General features: G+C 38.7%; 1 protein-coding gene across 7 annotated transcripts in view; it reads right to left on the bottom strand.

The window, feature by feature from the left end:
- chd3 (chromodomain helicase DNA binding protein 3) overlaps nucleotides 1-24682 on the bottom strand; it is a 41162-nt gene that overhangs the window by 6223 nt on the left and 10257 nt on the right. For 2 of the 7 annotated variants that reach the window (XM_055228809.1, XM_055228806.1), the window contains exons 13-40: nucleotides 24235-24340; nucleotides 23963-24154; nucleotides 23691-23891; nucleotides 23435-23572; nucleotides 23243-23364; nucleotides 22992-23165; nucleotides 22750-22891; nucleotides 22482-22613; nucleotides 22165-22282; nucleotides 21902-22026; nucleotides 21587-21818; nucleotides 21219-21403; nucleotides 20674-20851; nucleotides 20292-20378; nucleotides 16689-16774; nucleotides 16217-16350; nucleotides 15591-15735; nucleotides 14820-14982; nucleotides 14567-14712; nucleotides 13771-13963; nucleotides 13423-13542; nucleotides 13213-13344; nucleotides 11147-11255; nucleotides 10485-10617; nucleotides 9296-9491; nucleotides 6449-6612; nucleotides 6149-6275; nucleotides 2955-3380 (exon numbers count right to left, since the gene is read on the bottom strand). In XM_055228809.1, coding sequence (XP_055084784.1) covers nucleotides 3157-3380; nucleotides 6149-6275; nucleotides 6449-6612; nucleotides 9296-9491; nucleotides 10485-10617; nucleotides 11147-11255; nucleotides 13213-13344; nucleotides 13423-13542; nucleotides 13771-13963; nucleotides 14567-14712; nucleotides 14820-14982; nucleotides 15591-15735; nucleotides 16217-16350; nucleotides 16689-16774; nucleotides 20292-20378; nucleotides 20674-20851; nucleotides 21219-21403; nucleotides 21587-21818; nucleotides 21902-22026; nucleotides 22165-22282; nucleotides 22482-22613; nucleotides 22750-22891; nucleotides 22992-23165; nucleotides 23243-23364; nucleotides 23435-23572; nucleotides 23691-23891; nucleotides 23963-24154; nucleotides 24235-24340 — 4204 coding nt within the window. In that variant the 3' untranslated portion in view covers nucleotides 2955-3156. Of the gene's footprint in view, nucleotides 1-2939; nucleotides 3381-6148; nucleotides 6276-6448; nucleotides 6613-9295; nucleotides 9492-10207; nucleotides 10311-10484; nucleotides 10618-11146; nucleotides 11256-13212; nucleotides 13345-13422; nucleotides 13543-13770; nucleotides 13964-14566; nucleotides 14713-14819; nucleotides 14983-15590; nucleotides 15736-16216; nucleotides 16351-16688; nucleotides 16775-20291; nucleotides 20379-20673; nucleotides 20852-21218; nucleotides 21404-21586; nucleotides 21819-21901; nucleotides 22027-22164; nucleotides 22283-22481; nucleotides 22614-22749; nucleotides 22892-22991; nucleotides 23166-23242; nucleotides 23365-23434; nucleotides 23573-23690; nucleotides 23892-23962; nucleotides 24155-24234; nucleotides 24341-24682 lie in introns of those variants that run through there. The other 5 variants (XM_055228811.1, XM_055228807.1, XM_055228808.1 and 2 more) reach the window with 5 other exon arrangements.

The following is a 24682-nucleotide window of genomic DNA, read 5'->3' on the forward strand; positions in this document are numbered from 1 at the left end:
AGCATCGTGTTATGGGGTTGTTTTGCTGCAGGAGGGACTGATGCACTTCACAGAATGGATGGCATCATGAGGAAAGAACATTATGTGGGAATACTGAAGCGACATCTCAAGACATCAGCCAGGAAGTTAAAGCTTGGGCACAGATGGGTCTTCCAAATGGACAATGACCCAAAGCATACTGCCAAACTGGTTACAAAGTTGCTTAAGGATAACAAAGCCAATGTTTTGGAGTGGCCATCACAAAGCCCTGATCTCAATCCTGGTGAAAATTTATGGGACCTGAAAAGGTATGGGCAAGCAAGGTGGCTTACAAACTTGGCTCAGTTACACCAGTTCTGTCAAGAGGAATGGGCCAAATTTCCTGCTGTTCCTACTATTGCCAACTTTTGTGAGAAGCTTCTGAAAGGATATACAAAACATTTTACCCAAGTCATACAGTTAAAAGGCAATGGTACCAAATACTAATGAAATGTATATACACTTCTGACTTTGAAGAAAGTAATGAAAAATAGTCTAAAAATCTTCTCATTATTCTGGGATTTAGCAAAAAGAAATACTTTTAGTAATCCTAATTGACCTAACACAGGAAAAGTTTAGTCTGATTTTTTTGTCAGACATTGACAAAAAAAGCAAATGTGTCTTTTTATATAGTGTATGTAAACTTCTGGTTTCAACTGTAAATTTAAACTTGAATAGCAGAGCAGATTTCATGACTTAAAAAGCTTAAAAGGGGAAAACATTTTGTTTTGGAGTCATGTTGTTGAAATGTTAAACGCAGCATATTTTCACCAAACCAAACAGAGCACAAAATAAACATCAGATCAAGACGAGTACTGTATACCGTCAGAGCCGGCCGCACATCCACCACACATCTTTGGACTTTACATCCTTCAGCTTAAAGGGAAATACCAGTGAGCTGCAGCTTACAAACCACTCATTATCCTTAAAGGGCCTATATTGCGCCATTTTCTGATGTATCTTAAAATGTTGTTTCCTCATCAAAAACATACCTGGAGTTTTGTTTTGTTTCATTCACTTTTTTAACATACAAATCCTGCATATTTAAGCTGAGTTCCTCTCCCAAATGGAAAACATTCTATTCCACCTTGTGATGTCATGTGGTAATAGGTAAAAGGTAGCTGTTAACTTGAAAACAACCACTACATGACACTGTTGTTGTTATAACCTCAAACATAAGTGAATGAAACAAAACACAACTCTGGATGTTTTTGAAGAGCTAACAGCAATATAACATAGCTTAAAGCTCACAAGAATCTATTTTGTGTAATGTAGGACCTTTAAAATGTTCGTACACTGAGGCTGATTTGCCTTTTCTAAAAACTAAAGTAGGAAGCAGATGATTTGGTTGTGCTGTTGCGACTGTGGGATGTCACTGTGATGTACAGCTCCACAGTACGAACACTGGGCTGGAAAAGAGAAGGAAAAAAAAAAAATACCGTGACAGAGTCCAGAGTGTTTTATTTTCTCGGCAATCGGGGGGACATTTTCCAACGTGGAATCCATCACTCTGTCACAATAAAGAAGCTCGGGAGAAGTCTGAACAAAGATATCGGTTCAAAGTCTTCTTCTTGGAGAGTGCTGGGACAGAGCATTAATTATGGAGAAGCAGCCTCGGAGAAAAAGTGGATTATAAAATACTGATACTCGTCTGGATTCTTTGGTCAAGTGATATTCCCCTTTAGGCTACCTCAATAAAGTGCTATAGTACTATATGTTGAGTACATCACAGATATAAATGCTACTAATATATTTTTAAAGGTGCAATGCGTAACTTTAGAGGAAGAGTTGCCTGGAAAGATCTCTGTGTTTTTAAATACAGCCAACCTCAAACATGGCTGTTCAATCAGATTTGTTTATTTCAAGGACACAAGTGAAATGAAAGAGCTCATTGGTCAGCCATCATTTTGAACAAGATGAAATTTCTCTCACTTCATATTAACAGAGTTTAATGTTTTGCTCATTGATTCAGTAAAAACTGGTAATATGCTTCAGTGATTTTTTTTTCTTTTTTCCTCGTAATTAGCGATATTTTTTTTGATATGGATACCCTCGGGAGATTCAGCAGCGACCAGACTCACATCTTTGTAAAGCAATGGGGAAGTATGTATTCTTGATCCCAGCAATTGGAAGAGGGTACATGCCATGGAGATGTTATTACTTTGCCTGGCTTTGTACTCGCATAGATTTTATTACTGGTGTTTTAATTGCCTTAAAAAATGCATGCATTCTTACCGTGAGTGAGGTTGTCTCTCCACAGATCTGCTCTATAACTTTGTCTGGCAACACTGCCTGCTTGTCTTGGTGGAGGTAGATACATCTATTGTGAAATATTCTTGGCAAAGCAACAACATAAACAAGCAGATAAGGAAATGGCAGAAAAAAGTTACGCTGTGCACCTTTAAATCTCTGCTACAAAACATAGGAATGCCACAATTAAAGTCATCAAAAGAGGTGATGAACTTTGATTTTTATATAATGCCAAGTTATTCAAAAAGTGAAATTATTGCAGTTTTGAGGACATGTGTGAGGTCTTGGTGCACAAATGGCTGCTTGTGTGAGAGAGGGAGAGCCGGAGGAGTGGACAGTGGAGGAATGAGGGAGTGCAGGGTCAGAGCCAGGGACAGCCTTGTTCACTCTGTCAGACCCATGAAGAATTGATCCACTGGGAAATCTCTTTAGAGGGAGAAAAGCCAAAAAGTCTCCAAAAATAGGTGATGGAGAGAATCTTATAATAAAAGTATATTTGGTCAGTTTTGAGATGTGAAATTGCGACGTTTTTGTAAATATTGCCTTGCTTGGAGGAGTTGAGTGTAGCTTTGCCTCACCCCCTCCACCCCCCACACACATCATTAAAGCTTGGGGCCTGTACTTCACTCCTCTTCAGATTGCTTGTTTTTCTTTTTTTCACAGATCAAAGTGCTGCCGCTCCTTTTGCCGATACTTTAACTTCCTCTGGCGGTGCTGTCCTCTGGTCTATACTGTCTCCTTTTATTCCTTACATTCCAGTTGTGTCAAAGTGCTCCATCCTTGAGTCGTTTTGGCAATTTACTTTGTCCTGGTGCATTCAGGTTTCCATCAAACATGTCCTCCCTTTAAGTTGGCTTTTGCATGCTCTTACATTCCTGAATTTTCTTGTCAGGGTCTCTTTGGTCGTCCATTGCGTGGCAGGTTCTCCACAGTGTTGCTAAGGCGATATTTCACTATGATGCTGTGGACTGTGGACTTGGGCATCCTCAGCTCTAGCCCTATGGCCCCCTCTGACTTGCCATCCTTCCACAGGTCGACCACGCGTTGCCTCTGCCCCACTCCGTGCTCCTTGGTCTTCGGGCAGACCCCTCCCGAAGATCCGCCGCCGGCTTCTGTGGGGGCAGACAAGCGGCAGACTGTAGTGGGGAGTCGCAGAGACACTTAGTGCCCCGTAGGGACTTTAGACAACCTCTCTGCGGAGGTCAGAGGTCAAGGGGTGTGTACACAGCAGATGTGTGGCTCTCCGTGTGGCGTAATGGTGGCTGAAACAGTTTTTCCAAAAATATAATTGACAGTTTACACAACTACCATCTAGGAACACAAAATAGTCCTTCATTTGCGAGGCGGGCCTGTTCAAAGTTCAGACATTGGAGCTAAAACAGTAAAAGCACCATGGGCCGGAGCATATTTATATATTTGTTTTGTGTACTCAAGTGCAGATGAGAACCTCTCTCAGGAGACGCTTAAGGAGGTCTCTCAATCAGAGCATTTGTTATTGTAACCCCAGAAAATGTCTGTATTTCTGACTCAGCCTTAAATGGTCAAGCACCAGTGTGATCCCAATCAAGTCCATAAACGTGGTCTCGTTTGCTGCCAGAGTTCAGGACGCTAACCTCCGCACAGAGAGGCCCCTTAGAGTGAATGGACAGGACACGCGACTATTTCGGAGCGGCTCAACCCAACCCTCGGCCGCTTTGCAAGTCACAACATGGCGTTTACACAACCAAACTTCTTCTGTGGTTTCTCTTCCTCTCAAAATACTTTCGGCACCAAGTCCGAATGTTTTCTTGGCATGGCCAGACTCAGACAGGCTGAGCATAATGACATTTTCAGAGATAGGCCCAGGCTTTCCAAAATGCAATGTCTTTGACAGATGTTTCAGTCTACAATTACATAAATCACGATAGAGCGAGGGGGGCCACCGCTGCACTGGGAGAGCTGGCTGCTGTGGTTTCAGGGTAAGGCTATTGGGGGATATCGGGTTTTACTAGTTATCTCTGTAACATCTCTGCTATCTAAACATCTGCAAACACTGACACACAAGCACAGTCTGTTGACCATATGCTGTTATCAAACTAACTTTAAGAAAATAAATTGTATTGAAGCTTTGACAGACCACAGAGCTGTACAACTGAATAAACTAATGACCTCTGGGTAATATGTTGTATTTACCAAGATAAGTGAAAGCAACAGTAGCGCTCCACATGAGAAAAGAGGCATGATAATGCAAGCATGCAGTAGACACATTTGATAGCCCTCCAGACAGCCCCTCACTGTTGCACAATGTGTCTGTGTTATGTGCTGTGTGAGTTTAGACACCGGACATGTAACGAGATGAAGCGTCTGAACGCACCCGCGCAGTTTGTGTTGGGTTTTGGTAATGTCTATTTCAGGTGTTGATCTGGCAGTGACTTCAGAGCGCCCGCTGCAGATGGTTTTCCTGATTATGGGGCTTCTCTGGACTTTGAGGTTTTCACAACTAAGCTGCTCCGGGAGCTGAAGTATCGACCCGAGGTGTTTAAATAAGGCTACTTTGGAAGCTGTCAGGTAAATGCATTCTCCACACGTCTGGCTATTGAAATGAAACCTAAGCACATTTAGTACTACTTTTCCATTGTCTGCCTTTCACTTTTTGTTTCTCCACAACAATATGACCATATAAAGGCGAAAGTACTCGGTTTAAAGCTTCAAAAAGAAGCAACAATTTGGATCGATTTAGCCCATGATCACATGCCAAGTAATCAAGTCCAGACAGTTTTCCTCTGTGTACTGTCAAATGTAATGAACGCTCACTATGGCAAGCTGACTGACATGCAGCCCCCAAATCTTTCAAGGCTACTGGTTGGGATTCTTTTTCTAGCCATCACTGCTTCACAGAGGTTGACCTTAAAGTGTACATATTTTTGCACCAAACATTTTTCTGAAAAAAATACTAAAAGTACTTTGTTTTTCAAGTTCTACTTCACAGGACTGTTCTAGTTATGTATGTTGTCACTGGTAATCTTATGTTATGTTTGTGGTGATTATGTTGGATATTAATAGCCATTTAGCATTCCTTGCAGTTGATATAATTCAAAAAGTAACAATAAATATAGTAATTATAGACTGTGGGTGGATTTATGGCATCCAGTTGTAGAATCAAACCCTTTGACCTACAGTGCCAAAGCTCTGAAACAATTGACTTCTATTACTAAGCTGTCAGTGCTTTTGCTATGCTATTACAGGTATACACAATAACAATCTAGACAGACTGATTTTAGATAATGCCTCTTTGAAGAGCAGACTGCAAACTTGTGAATAGCATTACAATGTATTTTCCAACATAAATTGATGGATAACATGTATTGATATAACTGTAATAAAAACGGGATTTATATTGGTAACTTCTATTATTTACAAAATGTTTCAATCATGGTTCTTCCTAGCCCCCTTAACAGACATACACATACACATTTTTTAGTATTCAAATGACAAATAATGGGTTAAACTCAGTGCCCTCGTAAATCAGTTCCGTTGCCAGGCACAGTAATAGTTATCTGCCATAACTCTTTAGGGGAGAAACATAAATCTACTGCTGTCAAATGCCAAGACAATCAAACAACTCTCATGTTGTTATCTTTGAATGATTGTGTTAGTAAAACATAGTGAAGTTTATTATAACTACTGACTGTTAAAATTTGCCTTTTGCAAAAATGCCCCTCAAAGACACAAACACATGCATACAGAATATAAACAAAGCATATATTTTAGGAACTTCAAACGTAAGGACTCCAGATGTGTGCTGCTTGATGCTGCAGATAAGCGCATTTAGATTTTAAATACGATTGTCGGCAGAACTTTCCAATTATTTATGGTCCATGGAATACTGCCTCTGACTGACCTGATATGAAAGATCCGGGCGGCATCTGGCTGTAGTTGGCCCCTCCAAGGTGCAGGGCGCTGGGGGGTGCGGGGGTGAAAGGTGCTCCGTAGTTTTGAGGGGTGGCGTAGGGTCCAGGAGGGATGGGCTGTCACAAAGAGTAGCACTAATTATTTTTGGAAGTAGAGTTATGTAAGCTGGCAGCTGAATGTGCTGAATAAGTCAAGGATTTAGTGACAATATAACACAATATAATGGGCTGTGTTTTGGTTGGCAATTGGCACAGGTTTGAACTGGGATTAGAGAGGAATGACTACTGACCGGAGCAGCATGTGTTTCTGTGCCTTTGCTGGCCAGTCGGCTCAGGATGCTCCTCTCGGACATCTGTAGCCGCGCGGCGATGGGTGGGACACGGGACAGGGTGGCGGGTAGCCTGGTAACATCTGCCTTCATGTCGCTCAGCAGCTCCTCCAACTGGTTCAGCACTGAAACAACAATTACATTGATGAGACAGATGTAGAGTACAATTCATACACAAAGAAGTGTTTATGTAAACCCTCAGTCGTCTAGGTCTGATCCATAGCAAAAGATGAAGTTGTAGTGTATATCTTCCTTCAGATAGATATAAGGCAGTATCCACCAGCAATCCGACCAGAAATGAAGAAGCAGCTTAGATGAGCAGCAAAACAGATTTGTCGAGTTGACAGATTCGTCTTTTGCTATACCCAAAGTAGTGTCACGATTCTAAAATTTCAAACTTGAATTTGATACTAAGGAATTTACTCAGTACTCGATACAGATTACAATACCACAATGAAGATAAAATATGCTCCTTTTTAGTAACAGAATATAATTTTCATGCACAAAGTAATACTATTTTCTTTATGTTACCATGAGATTATATAATTGTTCTGATAATGCTATTCAAGAAAGCTCAAATTTTTTCCTGTTAATGTGATTTTTTGCAGTATTGATATTTGTTCGAATATCTTGTTTTGTTATTAGTTTTAGTATGGATTAGTATCTGATTTTTGATATCATTGTCAACCCTATCTGATACACAAAGAAATTACAATGTACAGAACAAGAAAGGCACATTGAAATCACAACACAAATAAATAAGTCAAAAACATGCGTAATTATCATAAAATATATTTTTTTAAAGCTGCAAAGCTCTACAGAACTGTTTTAACCTTAGACTTGAAAATTGTATTAAATGTCAACATCGTGTATGTTGTGTGTTTCAACTTATGTTAGTTAATCTTTAACTTAAATTGTTTAGATGGATGTGGTATTTTTACACAGCCAATTCTATAAAAAGAGAGTTGTCAAAGTTGGCATTGTTTCCAGGCTGGAGGCACAAAATGAACTACTATGGCATGCCAGCGGAGAAACACACAATCAAATCGAAACTAAAGGGTAGGTGCTTAAATTACAGTTAACTGCTCTGAATATCATATTAAATATTTTTCTTTGGAAGGAGGTTATTTTGTGCTTTTGTTAATGAAAGAAAATGCTAAATCTTCAGTTTATAGATCATTAAACTGGACTTTTAAATAAAATATACTGTATCTTGTAATCATGTACAAATAAGAAGTAAAGGCAGCATGGAATGTTATGTTTTTACAAATAAGAAGTAAAGGCAGCATGGTATGTTATGTTTTAACAAATAAGAAGTAAAGGCAGCATGGTATGTTATGTTTTAACAAATAAGAAGTAAAGGCAGCATGGTATGTTATGTTTTTAGTAAGACGGTTTATGTCCTTTTATATATATATATATATATATATATATATATATATATATATATATATATATATATATATATATATATATATATATATATATATATATATATAGTGAAAAACTACATATAAGCATTTTTCCTTTTATATAATGTTCTGTCCTTTTTCACATGATTTGTTCCATTCTAGTTTGGCAAAGAACTATGTCCCCATCATTTATTATTCTGTCTTTCTATCATCATTACCTTTCATCAAATGTAACACTGATTACAGACTAGTGGAGTTGCGCTGCAATTCAATAATGATGTTTATGGGCATTTATGAGGTTTAATGTGCAGAAGTACAAGCACAGTAGTGTTTGAGCTCATGATCCTTTCAAACAATACAAACATGCCAAAACTCGCAGAGGAGCTTGTGAGGAAGTATTTTGGAGCGATCTCTTAACAGCCTGTAAGATTATCTGAGCTTTAAGAAATGGATTTAACATTGTTTTGTGTGAACTTCTGATGGATTAATTTATGGCACTTTTTTGGGGATTCATGTAAATAAGGGCTCTATGTTTAACCTAATGAATTTGCAAGTTCCAGTAGGGTTGTAGTCCTTTACTCGTTTAGTCAATTAATCAGATGGCATCTTAGTCGAACAAAATTTGTACTAGTCAAGACCTTAGTTGGTTAGTGAGTGATTTAGTTGAAGATAAAAATGTTTTGGTATTTATGTGTAAAAAGGAAAATTAAATTCATGATTCACAAATTTACTGTCTTGATATACATACATTGTTAGTACTTTTGTCTGCATAAATAGTTGTTTTTGCATGAACTCATGAGCAGTTTCAGTCATACACATAGAGATTTGTAATAGTTTTGAGAGCTTTTGCCACGCTCCCTTTTTGGTCGACTATTCGACTTAAAGCTACAACTTTGAATTCCAATATGCACTGTATTTTATTAATAGTGTACTGCTTCCCCTTGAGGTCACATGGTGCTAGAGTCACTTCTAAGCCTTAGGCAGAGGGACAACTGGATACATTAGTCAAGAAGTTAGAAATTTGTGCCCAACAACAAAAATAGTACTCCTGGATTTATACTGTCTATAAAAAATGAGCCAAGAAGACCAAACTGTAGCCTAATTTTCCTACCTCTCGTCCCCAGAGCTCACCTGAACTCCGACCTCCATTACTCCTCCTTGGTACTACATGGTTTAATAAACAAATATTATTATTTTGTGTTGAAATTTTAATATTGTCAAAAAAAGAGCTTTTAAAATCATGTGGGTACCAAAATCAATATTGAATCTATTCTTTATTATAAAATTCGAGCTGGAGAAACAACCGATTGTGCATATTATCAGTCTAGAAACAGCTAATAATTTCAGTGTAATCAAAATTAGGGAATCATATCCTATGTGTGCTGTTATGTCTGACCTTTGTGTAGTACGGCATTGGCTGGCTTGTTCCCTGACAGTGACTCTTTGCTGAGGTGCTGGTGAGACTCGGCAAGGCACTCCACCTCGGCGAAGCGGGCATTCAGGGCCATGGCTGGGTGGCTGGGGTCCTGGGTCATGTTCAGGTAGGCCGCCCGTCGCAGCTGCTCCTCAATCACAAGAGCCTGCTCTAACAGCTGAAACAATGACAGGATTAATGAATGTTTGAAAGTATTAGGCAGGATAATCACTATATTGACTCAATACAATATAATGTTCTACACAGAGGATCTAAAGTATGAAACAGCCTGCCCTCCTCCTTTATAGACTTTTCACAATGTCAGTTTAAAATGTCAGCTTCTGAATAACTGCACTTTTCCATAAAGCATTTCTTGCTGAACTATTTGTATGAATGAATCTTATCATCTCTCATAGGCTACAAATATGAATTTTGTTTTATTTGAGCCTATATATATTGTATTGCATATGTCAATATGTATCATGTGTATTTTTTCTTTGAACTTTCCTATAATACTACAATAAGATTTGAGCTTCAGGGTTAAATAAAAAAAAACTTTTATGACTCATTATAGATAACAAAACTGAACCAAATAAAAAAAAATAATAATATTATCATTTATCGTTTTTATTTTCATGTGCAAAAAAATATATAGCACTTCAAAATGTTGTTGTGACAGCCCTAGTTTTAGGCCGTGAGAACCATTCTTCTACAGTCAGACGAAAACCAGGTGCTAAACAGATAAATACCAGAGTAATCTTCAAATAAAACATACAAATGCTCATGACGGCATTGTTTATGTAATAGAATCTGGGGGGAAGACTTGAATGAGTTAATTTTACTGCCAAAAGAAGGACCATATTGAACACACAGGGTGATACCTTGAGTCATTCTCTTTAGCTCATCGTTGATCTTTTCTTAGCCAAATCTAGGGAGTGAGTGACACAGCAATACAGTAAATGAGGATCTAGAGGCAGGATCCGAAACATGTTAGCCTCTGAAAAACAGGATGAGCACTGTTTGAGAAATGCAGCGGTCAGCATTACCCTTTAGTCTAAAAGTAGGTTTAGGGGCATCTGTCACCAGTAAGTTGGAAATGCCACGTAAAATAGTATTCTTAGATCGAGTCCTGTCTTGAGAATTTTTAGCATGTGTTTGCCAGTAATCATACCTTAAATCGCCGGGCCAAGAACTTGTTCTTCATCTCCAGGAAGTTGCCCTTATTTGCCTGTGACTTGAAGGGCTCATTGACAATGGCAAATTGAGGGTCATTTTGGATGTCCTGCCACCTAGCATATCCATGTCTGGGGCTATGGTCAAGGGCTAATAACAATCATTTACAGATCATAGGTGAAGATATACATATGCAATATAAAATTAACACTGAAAAGTCATGTGGAGCTAAAATGACAAAAGCTCTGCAGTGCTTTCTTAAGGTTTACATATTTTGTAAAATACTGGAGTAGTGAAGGGCTAAATATGTCACTAACCAGGAGGCAGATTTGATATGGAAGTATTATCTTAGTATTAGAATCAGAAGTATTAGTATAATAGTATGTAAGTAATAGTACAGTATAATATTACCAATTAGTATAATATTGTGAAGTAGTAAAACGTTATTTTCTGTAAAAAAAAAACACCATGGTCATTGGTCATAATTACCACCATAGAGAGAACAACATGTACTAGATGACCTTATTCATTGACTTCCAACACTTAGCTGTTTATTGAGCTGTGGTTGGGCCTGTTGACTTATTACACCGGGCTTCTGCCGCCTGATAGAAAAATAAACAAAGCGGAGGTCATCTTCCGGGCAACTGCTGTCAAGGATACACCACAATCCCAGCCAGCAGCCAGAAGTCATGTCGCCGGTGCCAGATCTCGTTCATCTTCCCAGAGGAGATAGCAGCGCGCTCCTCATTCTGCCAGAGAGTGTGGAGCTCTGAGAAATGAGAGCGAGAGAGTAGGGTTGTTAAACTTATTGAAAATCACATACTAAACGATAGTAATACTAGTATCAAAGCTAGATGCTCACTTGATCAAGTGTCAATATTAAAAAAGTCACATTCACAGGACAGGAATTTCTTGATGATCTTGAATAGTATCAGAACAAGTACGGTATAAGACCACATAGACTAGTATATTGACCATTATGGAGCATAACTGGACGACTGAAAGATTACAGAGATATAAAACCGCATGGCAATATAAAAGAAAGTACTATGATTTAATGTCAAAAATTGCATTCTGTTGTCTAAAGAAAGAGTATCAAATCCATTCTTTTGCATCAAAATCGCGGCAACACTAAAAGCGAGAAGTGCTTAGCTTGTCAAACCTGGCTGCAGGTGTTTCCACTGCACACGCACAAAGCTTTTCTGGGTTTGTGATCAAGGAGCAGATAGTTCTGGATCAGCGCTCTGGTATGGAGGCTCACTTAGGCTTTGGCTCTGAATGTAATGTGCAAAACGGACCTACCATTTGTCATTTGTTTTTGTAATTTTGTTTCATCACTAAATCAGTTTTTTGTTTTTTAATTCTTATCAGCATGTAGCTGATTGAAATATCTGGAGGTGATTACCATTGTTTCATTTGCTGCTGCAATTGTAAGGGCATAATGTTCCACTTCTGCTATGAACTAAAGAAGAGAATGTTTTGTTTTTGGCACAGTATGTATCTGGGCATTGAAATTCTTCAAAACCTGGAAGACCTGGAAATAAATTATAATAAAAATTTGAAAAGATAGGAAAAATATTACAACCATCAAAATGTACATCATTAACCTTATATGGGGAATAACACCAAAAGATCATAAATCTCTGTATGTCTCTTCTCATACCATCACAGAGCTTCTTTAGAATTTATGAACACACAATATTTGACTTTCTGCAATAATAAGCCATGGAAGATAAAAAGACAAATGTTGGGTGTTTTAAACTATTACACCAAGAAGGAACCGTGTTTCTCATTAAAAGTATTAATGATTCAGAAAATGTATGAAAATCCAAATTGGTATACAAGTATCTAATTAAAACAAAACCATTTGATTTTTAAGAAACTGTTCCTGTATTTGCAAATCGAAAATAATCATTTGTCTTATTCATATACCCTCAAAAAGGATGGTTCAATGTTCTTATGAGAGGCTCTAGAGCAGGGGTGCCAAACTATGGCCCGGGGGCCAAATGCGGCCCTCAGACCAATTTTTATTGGCCTTCAGGCCATCTGTTGACCTGGCCCAATTGATCATAATCAGTCACTTTTATGGCAAATTTGAGTAAATCTACCCGTATAACCTAATATAACATCACATTGCATGTAATACAGACCTAATAATAATATTTCAAGCCTTATTTAAAGTATATTAAATGCATCCATCTGAATTATCCATATATCCACTGTATTGACCACTGGTCTGTGTGTGTCTTTGAATGTCTCTGAATGTCTTTGAATGTCTGTTAATTAAATAATAATAATAAAAAGGCACTGTATGTAAGTCTCTGGAGGTGAAAAGTCATGATTCCATGGAAAAAGAAAGATAAAACCATACTTCAGAACATTTCCCATAGAGATAGATATGTTTTATGCCATACTGTGGAAGATTAAAGACAAAAATGTACATTAACACAGCACAGTAACATTTCCATGGAAACAAGCAGGAGAAGACTTGCTTCCAGGCCAAATAAGAGTCAGTTTTGTGGAGATACAAGCTCCGAGTGAGGATACATGTTTTCCTCTTTTTCAGAAGCATAAATACAAACAAAATGAAAAAACATGCTTTTATTTTAGTCATTTTTTGGCTAAAAGTTACTTACTGGGACTTTAATCATTAAAGTGAGAAATAAAAACGTGTGAAGCCTGATGTCAACAAAACTACTGATCCTGATCATTAAGGGTTAACTCACCGGTGAATCCCCCATCCGCGATGTTAAACATAAAGCGAGGCCTTTCTGTGGGAGGTTTCCCGTTCCCCTTCGGTACGTCATCTTTTGATGCTTTCACTTCTTTCACAGCATCCTTTTCACTTTTTACCTCTTCTGTTGGGGAGAAAATATAATCCACTGTAGTATGTTTTTTTTTTAAATAACTTTTTAATAATGTACACAGTGCTAAACCTTTCTTTGTGTCTGATGCCTCTGTCTTGGCTTTGGTATCAGCCGCCTCTGTTAGAGGAGTCTCCTGGGGCTTCTCTTTTTCTTTTTCTTCTTTTGCTTCTTTCCTTTTGTTTTCTTCATCTAAAAACAAAGTACATGCTCATTTTTTTTTATTTTATTTTTTTTTTTTTACATGTTTTTAGGTCTAAAATACTACTTTATATTTCTATGAATGCAGGTATTTTTATTATATTGCATTCCAAGTAAAATTGGAAGTATTCTTGACTCTCAGTTGGCTGTTGTTCGTACTCCCAAGTATGCAGTCAATAATAACAAAAAAATCACAAATTGGTTTCATAATGCTCTTACCTGTCTTCTCGTCTTTGACGTCTTGTTTTGCTGTGGAGTTAGTGTCATCTTTACTTTCCTCTTGAAGGTTTTTCTCCTCGTTTGATGCAGCTTTTGTGTCATCCTTCTTCTCAAACTCTTTTACTCCGACTTCTTCTTTGCCTTCAAGTTTCTGACTAGGAGATCCAGTGTGTGGTGTGTCTTTTGGAGAGGGCTACCAAAACATTCAGTATGGGATTGATAAATAGATCCAGAATCCAGAAAGACTATGCTACTATTAAAATGTTTTACAAGCTAATGATCATAAGATATGCATGCATTGTGCTGCTTACTATTTGGAATATTGCATGAAGTAAAATAAGAAATTAAATTAAACAAAATTAATTTGAGTTCAGGTTTGACCATGTTGTGGTCAAACCTGAACTCAAATCCGGCCTTATTCAGCTAAATGAAGCATAGACAATAAACTAAATATGTGTCTGGTTAACGTAAGATATTAACAGTTAATTAGATAACGAAAGCGTGAAAAACAAGCTAACAAGTTTACTCTTGATCTCACTCCAAATCACTAAATCCATTGAAGTCTCATTGTTGCTTCTGAGCAACTCCGCCAACTACGGAACTAAATGAAGTGCCGCTGCTTCCGTGTGGCTGTCATACTGATACACGATTGTCAGTGTGACAACGAAGATGTGAAATTACATATTTTAATAATTTCACATATAAGACACCTCTGAGTATAAGTCACACCCTTGGCCAAACTACGAAAAAAAAGTGCAACTTATAGTCCGGAAAATATAGTACATATATTTCTCACCTCCTCTGCCTCAACACTTTTGTTGCTCTCCTCTTTGCCATCATCCTTTTCTTTCTGTTTGTCTGGAGCTTCGTCCTCCTTCTCCTCCTCCTCTTTCTCTGCATCTTTTCCATTCTTCTCACTTTTGTCTAATGGAGCTGGAGTAGCTGCAAATATTTATCAAATGCACAAATACATTAAATTACAGTTAAATTGTGTTGTCCTTAGCACAGAGCTCCCCCTGCTGGACACATATCACTGCCTGTTTTGTTACCTGGCTTTGAGGTGCATGGTGTGTTGTTGTAGCTGGCGTCTGGTGTGGGAGTGGCAGTTTTCATGGCAGGAGAGGACGCCCGCGAGGAGGATTTGTCCAGAGTGACTTCAGGTTTGAGCTCTGGAATACTCCACCGCCCGTTGATGTGCTCAAACTCTTGAATCTGCACACAAAATAATAGCACTATAAAACCTTGGCTCCATTGCTGGTCATAATTGCTCACTATTAAAGTCACCACCCGCACATTTTGCAGCTTGGCAGAATATCATTCACTTCATCATGTGGCACAAGTGTGGCATGTTTTAACAAGATGAACTGTTACGATAATTTCAAATAAACTAGCAACATAATAGCAACAGGATTACTGACATCTGGCATTTTATCTACTATTAGCTTTAAGCAAACAACTTTCTGTTGAAGCATTATATATGTAATTTTAAAATGAAGTATGGCTCATTGAGTAGGTTATCCAAGGTGATTACACAAACAATAGTAAGCAATCCAATTACAACAATCTTTCATCCAAATTAGAATGAGTGGATGGGAACACACATCCTACATTCATACTACACTCAATAAAACAAAGCGTGAAACCAGTAATGTTGATCACACAAACCTAATTTAGGAAAAAGAAAACGATCAGCAAATGGTTATATCATAGACTGAAAAGGTCTTGTCAGCAAGAAATGTGTTGAAACATTCATATCTAGTGCATTAAAATGGGTCTTACTCTTAGGCCATGTGTTTTAAAGAAAGCAGTAGAGTGCTTGCCTTCTTTTTGACCAGTGACATGACACCGATCCGCGTGAGGACAGGCTGCCGACAGAGGCCTTCCCTGGGAACGCCGTCTGCGAAAGTCTCAGCTCCGTCTGCCACTGGCTCACACAGGTGACGCATGAAGAGGGATACGTATGCCCTGGACAACACAAATGAAAAGTGTACTAATCTTTAAAATCTAAATTAAAAACACATTTATGTAGACAGGAATTTGTACAGTAGCACAGTTATTATTTTTCTCTATTGCACTGCTTTTTCTGTTATTTTAACATATTTGACCTGTTGCACGTAAAACACTTTGTAACTCTGTTAAGAAAAGTACTGTATAAATAATGTTGTTGTTGCTGTTATTATTATTATTATTATTATTATTGATAATAACAATAATAATAATTAATATAATCTTTGGTGGGTCATGGTCTTTCGTTATTTGGTTGTATTTGTATAACATATTTTGAAAAGACAAAGTCAATGTTAACATTAGTAATAGAAAATAAAAGATAGTCAGAGGACTACACAATTCACGTGCTGGATTAAATGCCAGTGAGTAAAAGTGTGTTTTTAAAAAAAGACTTAAAAGCATGGACAGGTCTTAATGTGAAGGAGACGACTCAACTCACTTGAATTCTTTCTCAGTTTTGCCCTTGAGATCTCTAACCAGCCACTGAGAAGAGAAAGCGTCCTGAGATGGCATCCCCCAGCGCATCACGGCATTCAGGAAAGCCTTGCGCTGCCGTGTGTTGAAGCCCAAAACCTTCAAATCAACATAATGGTACAAGATTATGGGTAAAATAGTATTTCATCTTAACCCCATTGTTCAAATCCTCAACTATTCCAAGTATGACTGCTTATTACTGTTCAAATAAACTCTAATTCAGCAGAGACTATTAATGTCATATCCCAATTATCTTGATGATAAATGAACTTGGAAGGTTTGGACTAGCAGAACATATAATAGCTCTGCTGCCATTCAAATCACAAGTTATTAGATTGTTAGAGAAAGATCTTGGAGGGCAAGTTTGCCGTAAAACATAGTTGACAGATTGTTGTAATATCGTAAAAAACTATCCTGATTAGAAACGATGAACGGACCTCAAGATTGCCTCCCACTCGAGCCAAGAGAGGAGGGAGAGGTTTATCCTTATCGTTCCGGAGCTGCCGACGTGACTGCCTCCGACCTGCAAAAATGGAAGTCTTGATGTGAGTTTTTTTAAGTTAAATGTTCTATAGTATGCAAAATGGACTCGAGCGCTCCACCTTGTGATGTCATGAAGCGGTAGCTCTTAAGTTAACAGCTACCTTTTACTTTTAGTTTAGTAAAGATTGTCAATTCCAGGGCTAAAATTATCCAAATAATTCTACTGGTATATAGAGTTTAAAAAGTCAATGGAGCACATCCTGTATTACCACATGACACCACAAAGTGGATGTCATGTGTTTTCCGTTTGATAGAAGAACTCAGCCTAAATATGCAGGGGTTGGGTGTTAAACATGTGTGAATGATACAAAACACAACTCCACGTACGTTTTTGATGAGGGAACAACATTAAAATGAAGATCAGAAAATAGTGTAATACACTTAGCGTTCCGACGGCCCACCCGCGGGCCGTCGCCTTTACGTTTCAACTTTACAGCAATGTACGTGTATTTCTGCGTCACCCATACAAACAATCTACACATCAAATGAAAGCTACGGCATTCATCTTTCTGAATATGTAAACCATTTACACCTCTAATCACCACAGTGCTGACAGGAAAGCCGTTTTTACAGAGAAGTCAGAAATGTGGATTTGCACTGCACTTACCATTTAGCGCTCTGGTTCTGTCAAACATCAACATATTCACACAAAATTTGTCTCATTCGTTCCGTAACGGTCCAGAGAATATAATCCAGTCAAGAAATTATGTCCACAAAGGAAGTTAGAGCCTCCATGTCCAATCTGCTGCACGAAAGTGAAATCTGTTCCGTCGCTTCTCTGCATTTCTTTTGTCAGTTTCAGGCATAATAAACTTCTGACAGCGCCAACTTTATTCCTCAGTGCAAAACAAACTTGTTAGCTTGTGATTGACACCAAAGTTGGCCAATAAGGTGGGGGCTGTGGGTTACTGGAGCCGCGGACAGTGAATGAGAGCTACAGATGACTGAAAGAGTACGCCCCACTCTCCCCCTTGTAGAATCAAGCTGTTACATTACACACGTTTAGTGATGTTTTCCTCTTAAAGCCCATGAACTGCGGAACACGCTGATGCGTGATATGCAGTGGTTTACTGTAAACAGACGGAGTTTGCTGCGTGCGTAAAAACACGAGGCTGGATATAAAGATCCGTGTGTAAAATTACGCGCGCGTGTTGCGTAATTTTACGCAGCAGTTTTGCGTTTTAAACATAACGAAACGGACAAAACAAAGGAAGTACACGACCGAGGACACTGTGGATGTTTGTACAATTTAAACTAGAGGCATCTCGGACCCGGAGCGGTTCGTGGAACCGAGTGAAGATCTCATGGTGGACTCAGGAGCAGAGGACCTTATGTTTTGATGGACTGGATGCTGTTCCTGATCGGTAAGCGTGGTTTATTCTGCTATTGACTTAATTGTGGGTCAAATGTGTATCATGTGTAATTATTAGCATTAGCTAATGCCAATCTGCGCCCCCCGACCACCACCAATCATCACGCACACACCACTTGGGTGAAGTGTCTTGCCTAAGGACACAATGACAGAACTAAGGACATAATGACAGAAATTGGTCCGAGTGGGACTCGATCCTCCAACCTTCGGGTTGCGGGACCAAAGCTCTAACCACTAAGCCACTGTTGCAGAATGACTGTCTCACACGATCATGTACACGATCATGTACAGTGTGTTCTCAGTTTCCAGTGTGTGTGTGTTTACATTTTGAAGCGTGTGTGTGTTTGTTGTTTGTTTGCAGTGTGTGGTTTGTAAATATATATTTGTTTTGACCCATAGCACTTGTTTTGACTGTATTTTATATACAAATATACATTTTATATTGTGTTTTGATATGATATATAAATGTACAGTAATAGAGCAGCTGGGTGTGCAGATACAGATTCCTCTCAGTGTGAGTTTTCAGTAGAGCCCTCACTGATGTCTGTGGGTTGAAACATTCAAAAGTTATTGCACTTTTTCCAAACGTTCTCCAAATGTCTTCATTCAGATAGGTGTGGAGAGGCCTGGACTTACTCATGATAAAATGATTGTAAAACTCTCATTTTTATAGGTATTGACCTTAAATTTGAAATGTAAGTGGTCAACAATCTTGTCAGTTGAGATATAGTGTATTTTTGGCCCCAGCTCCCTACTGCAGCTTTCTACACCTTCATTTTCACAATTTTTTTTTGGCGAGGATGAGAAAAAAATTTTTTTATGTGTGTTCCAAAGTGTATAAATGCTTAGCAGACAAACCTACAGTGATTCTTACGCCTGTGGGTAAAACTATAGGGTGTTACCTTTACAAAGACCCCAAACTAGTACAGTTACTACTGAGGGTTCAATAGTGGTGATTATTTTAATTTGGAGAGGTCAGAACAAAGGCAATTTCACCAAAATCACCCGGAATGCAATATCATACTAGATGCTAGGTCAGGTGTGGGCAAACTTTGGGTCACAATGGGTTCTAAAATTTGACAGAGGGGCCGGGCCAGGATATATATAAGTATATATTACATTATAGATTTGGCCTGCAACATGTAGCAATACAGTGTTTTATGTTGCACTTTCTCACCGAAGAAAGTTCCTAGTTTGTGAGTTGTGTTCAATGATAATGGCAATAAAAGTCTTCTGATTCTGATTCAAAGCATGAATAAATATGCAAGGCTCATTTTACAAATTGTTTTCTAAACGCATTAATTCAATTAATAACTAATTTATTAAATTTCAGGTAAATAAACACTGCAGTAGAAGACCCAGGATACGCTGGAGGGACTATGTCTCTCGGCTGGTCTGGGAACACCTTGGGGTCCCACCAGAGGAGCTAGAGGACGTGTCTGGGTTGAGGGAAGTCTGGGAATCCCTGCTTAGACTGCTGCTACCCGCGACCCGGTTCCGAATAAGCAGAAGAAGATGGATGGATGGATAAACACAGCAGTAGTTTGCCATGTCTGTGCTAGGTGCTAGACATTAAGCTTCGGAGGAACACACTGCTATGTTTGGTCCTTCAGTATGATCCAAGTTAAGGAACAGAGTTATAATTAAGGTTAAGAAATGGGTATTGTTAAGGTAAGGGTAAGGAAAATAACTAAGGTTAGAATTAGGAACATGCATTAGTTTATAGTTAACTTGGTAAAAATTATAAATTTGTCATTTACAAGCAAAATGCAAATCTATCTAGCGCTAACCATATAAAAGCAAGTAAAAGTTAATTTAGTGGGACATTTCTGCAAAGCTTGTCGTAAGTGTTGTACATTTACTTTTCAGATAAATTAAATAATGGCACCTAATCCTGCTTCAGTCAGCAACAAAACAATGGAGTATGTTAGCCAGAAAGGTATTTTTACTAGTCCTTCTTTGGCCGTATTCTCTGGAGTAGATGATGGTTGCATGCATTCTTGGCTTCTATCTTGTAACTCTATGCCAGACATCTATAACAACTAAATCAATATGGCACTGTAATTCAGGCCAGGCAGCTGTCCCTCTGTTTGATGTTTCACTGTCTTTCTAATGGTCTTCTTACCTTCTGGTCTGTCATCAAAGTCTTCGTCCTCTTCCTCGGAGCCCACTGAGTACTCGGACTGATTGTCTGAAATGTCAGCGTGCCACTCTGCAACAGGACAGTAGTAGAGAGCTATTGGGCTACTGCCATTCATTCTAACTGCACATTTTCTTAGCAAACTGTGGGGGATCATAGACGTCATAAATCCTAATAGAACCAAATGGCTGAAAAGTAAGGTTTGACTTTTAAATCCTTGGCCGCCCTGAAGAATTTTAAACTGTTCTTTTACGACAGACATGATGTTATTACTACACTGTACCGGTAATTCAAATGTTAACTCAAAAGCTTTTTTACTCAAATGACTTTTCAAGATCACTGCATCCAAGCTAAATGGCATCCCTACCTTGATCCTCCTGCGCTGCATCATTGTAGTTGACAGGCTTGCGGTTTCGTTTTCCTTTGCCCAGTTTGCTCGCAAGATCTTCTTGTTGTTGCTCATAGTGATGCCGCAATAGCTTCTCCCAATAATCTGGATCCACATTCTCCTCCTGTTTGATGATCTCCCGTTCGATCTCCTCAATCTACAGAATAAACAGTTTAGTGACTAATTCCTTAAGGCATATAAGAATCTTAAATGTTCCACACATTTATGGATTCAACATATTTGATTATTTAAAACAACAAATTCCAAGTTTTTTGAATGACCATGGCAATAAAACCTTTTCTGTTGCTTTTAATTGTTTTGCCACAAAAACTATTACAAGCATTAATTACATTTTATAGCATGGTCCCACTAAGTTATAATTTTATCTTCACAATTTTACAGTAACAATAGGAGCTCTACATGTGTATTTAGTTTCATCAGATAAACATATTTTATTTGTTCCCATGTTTTTGGCTAGAGAAAGACAAATGATAATTCAGAGTGCTAGCATAGCATGTCCTTACCTTATCCTCCTCTCGGACCATGTACTGGGCCACTTTGAAGGAGCTGAGGTACTCGTTCATGTTCTGAACATCTGTGTCATCTGTGGCATCTTGACTTCGGTCCAGCAGCCTCTCAATGGCAGCACTATCATAGTGAATTACATTGCCTTCATCCTCAGCTTTATCTGCAGAGGGTTTCTTCATACCTGCCACAGTATTTGTCCAAAGAAATATTGCAAAGTAATTTATAATATAGTCACAAGAGTGGAAAATCTAAAGGCCAACATATTTATATACAGTTGAATGATAAAGTAAGTTTATTCACATGGAAGAATACCAGATATTAACTGTAACGTAATGATTTATGGAAATACTGCAGCCTGTGTCACCTTCTCCGTCATCCTTGAAGAGCTCCTCTGTTCCAAATTTGAGGATGTCATCCAGTTCCTGTTTGGACATGGATCCTGCTTTGGACCCCAGCCCTGGCCGCACCACCAGGTGGGTCAGCATCATTTTCCTTTTGGCCACCTGCGTGATGCGCTCCTCCACACTCGCGCGAGTAACAAAGCGGTAGATCATCACTTTGTTGGCCTGTCCAATCCGATGAGCTCGACTGAATGCCTTTGGGAGGAGGAAGAAAGGTAAAAACAAAGGATTAAGTAAAAACAAGTAGATCACCTTATTTCATGACGTCATAGTCTTACCTGTATGTCATTGTGAGGGTTCCAATCAGAGTCAAAGATGACAACAGTGTCGGCAGTGGCCAAGTTGATACCTAATCCTCCAGCTCTTGTTGACAGCAAGAAGCAAAACTGACAAGCACCAGGAGCTGGGGGAAAAAGTGTGAGAAGATAAATAATATCTAACTAAACATGTAAAAGACTCAAATCTGTTGTTCAAGTAGAACACTGTAATACAGTTAAACTCAATGCAGTGGAATTTGCATTGATGGCTGTCAGTATCTCACCATTAAAACGATCAATGGCCTCCTGTCTCAGAGCTCCTGTGATGCCTCCGTCAATCCTCTCATATTTGTAACCTTCATGGTCCAGAAAGTCTTCTAACAAGTCCAGCATCTTTGTCATCTATAAACAAACAAACACAACAGCGTTGATGCTTTTCCTCTACATATGACAACCCACCACAGCTGTACTCCAGTCTGCAGCTGAGCCCCAGGGGTTGTATGGGAATAACAGAACATCTGTGGTGAGAGGTGGCCATCTGGTGAGTGTGTGTAGTACAACCTGTGGCCACACACATTTGTGTTTGTGGATTGGGCAGTACCTGAGAGAAAACCAGTACTCGGTGGCCCTGCTCTTTTAGTTTCCTCAACATTTTCTGCAACAGCATCAGTTTCCCAGAGGCCTTAACAAGAGCTGACCCCTCGTAAGCACCATTGGGAGTTTTTTGGGCTTCCTATAAAAAACAAGTGAGACAAGAGGATGAAAATTTGAACATTACCAATTTTCACCACAGGGTGTCACTGCTACCAATGTTATTCACCGGAAATATCAGCGTATCAAATGTAGTAGAATGGTAGAGTTGAGCTCACCATGGAAGCACTGGGAAAGAGGTAGGGATGGTTGCAGCACTTCTTTAGGTCCATCATAATGTTGAGCAGGGAGACTTGGTTTCCTCCACCTTTTGAGTTGAGAGCCTCAAAATTCTTGGTCAAAATAAGCTTGTAATATTTCCTAAGTAAAAATATGTATTTTACTTTTCTGTCATATGTATTTATTCTAAATTCTGTTTATATAGCCTTTTTGTTATTGTCAATATTAATAGGTGTCTTACTTCTGCATTGGGCTGAGCTCCACTCTGACGATCAGTTCTGTTTTTGCAGGCATGTTCTTGAAGACGTCAGCCTTGAGCCGCCGCAACATGTGAGGTCCCAGTAGGTCGTGAAGCTTTTTGATCTGGTCCTCTTTGGAAATGTCAGCAAACTCTTCGAGGAAGCCCTCGAGATTACTAGAGAAAGAGAGTCAAATAAATGACTTATTGACAGAAATGGCAAATGTGAAGTAAAATAAGGAGCTGGGACAAACTTGAAGCGGTTGGGAGTGAGGAAGTTAAGCAAGTGAAACAACTCCTCCAGGTTGTTCTGCAGAGGTGTTCCTGTCAACAACAGCTTATGGTCGATTTTATAGTCATTCAAACGCCTGAAAAACTGCAGGACAAAGGCAGATTACAAAACATTCAAACGTTGGTAAACAATTAATTAATCCATTTAACACTACCTTGGACTGGTTATTCTTCAGGCGATGAGCCTCATCCACCACTAGACACGCCCAATCGATTGACTTGAGTGCTGTTTGGTCGATAGTCACTAGTTCATAGGAAGTCAGCAGCACATGGAATTTGATAGGAGCCTCTCTCTGCAGCATGTAAAAATAAAGTTTGTATAAAACATATATCAAAAAACTTTAAATAGTTAATTACATCCACACTGCTCTATATATGCTATATGAGTATAATATATATTTCAGTACTCACTCGTACTTTGAATGTCTTTTTTCCTCCTTTGACTGCATTATCGTCAAATGAAAACTCATTTTCCCTGATTATTGCTCGACTGTCCTTATCCCCTGTGTATGTGACCACATAAAAGTCAGGGGCCCACATTTCAAACTCTCTCTCCCAGTTGATGATGGTGGAAAGTGGGGCGCTTACAAGGAATGGACCCTTTGTATGGCCCTAAAACAGAAAGAATACTTAACAACAAATCTTTTGATGTACTTGTTTCTTAGCTTCCTCAGTTTTAGTACCTCCTTAAAAAGAGAGTAAAGGAAGACAATGGTCTGGATTGTTTTGCCGAGACCCATTTCATCGGCCAGGATGGTGTCTGTGCCCTGAGCCCATGAGAATCGCAGCCAGTTCAGACCCTCCAGCTGGTACAGGTGCAGAGTGCCCCCTGTTGATGTGACAAAGTCTGGCTGTTCCTCATATTTTATTGTTGGCTAAAATTAAATGGGTATTAATTAAGAGGCTGGGTAAATGTCAACAATTAGTTGTAATTGTTGCAAAGCTTTATACACACATCATTGACTGGAGAAGGAATAGAGCTGTCATCCCCATCTTCATTCTGAGTTCGGTTTCTCATTTTCCTGGGCTTGTCTGGGTCATCCTCTTTCATTATGTTATCCCTAAAAGACAAAGCACAAGTGAACAAGCATACACATCAAAACATTGATGACTTTTTATATGACTTATCTGACAGAAGATGAAGTACAGAAAGATCAAATATATACATTCTATATTGTATAGTGAATAACTATATTTATACATATGACACTCATATGCCAGGACATATGCCAGGACTGCATATAAGACACTGCAAAATGCTAATTGTGTGGAAATATAGTGTAATCATCATCATCATTGCAAATGAGAAAGTGTTCTTAATTGAACTTGGTAAAATATTGAAATCACATCAGGACTTGTGGTGTAAAACAAAAGCAGGTTACCAACAGATGTACTACTAATGC

Source organism: Periophthalmus magnuspinnatus, chromosome 18, assembly GCF_009829125.3.
Source record: "Periophthalmus magnuspinnatus isolate fPerMag1 chromosome 18, fPerMag1.2.pri, whole genome shotgun sequence".
NCBI lineage: Eukaryota > Metazoa > Chordata > Actinopteri > Gobiiformes > Gobiidae > Periophthalmus > Periophthalmus magnuspinnatus.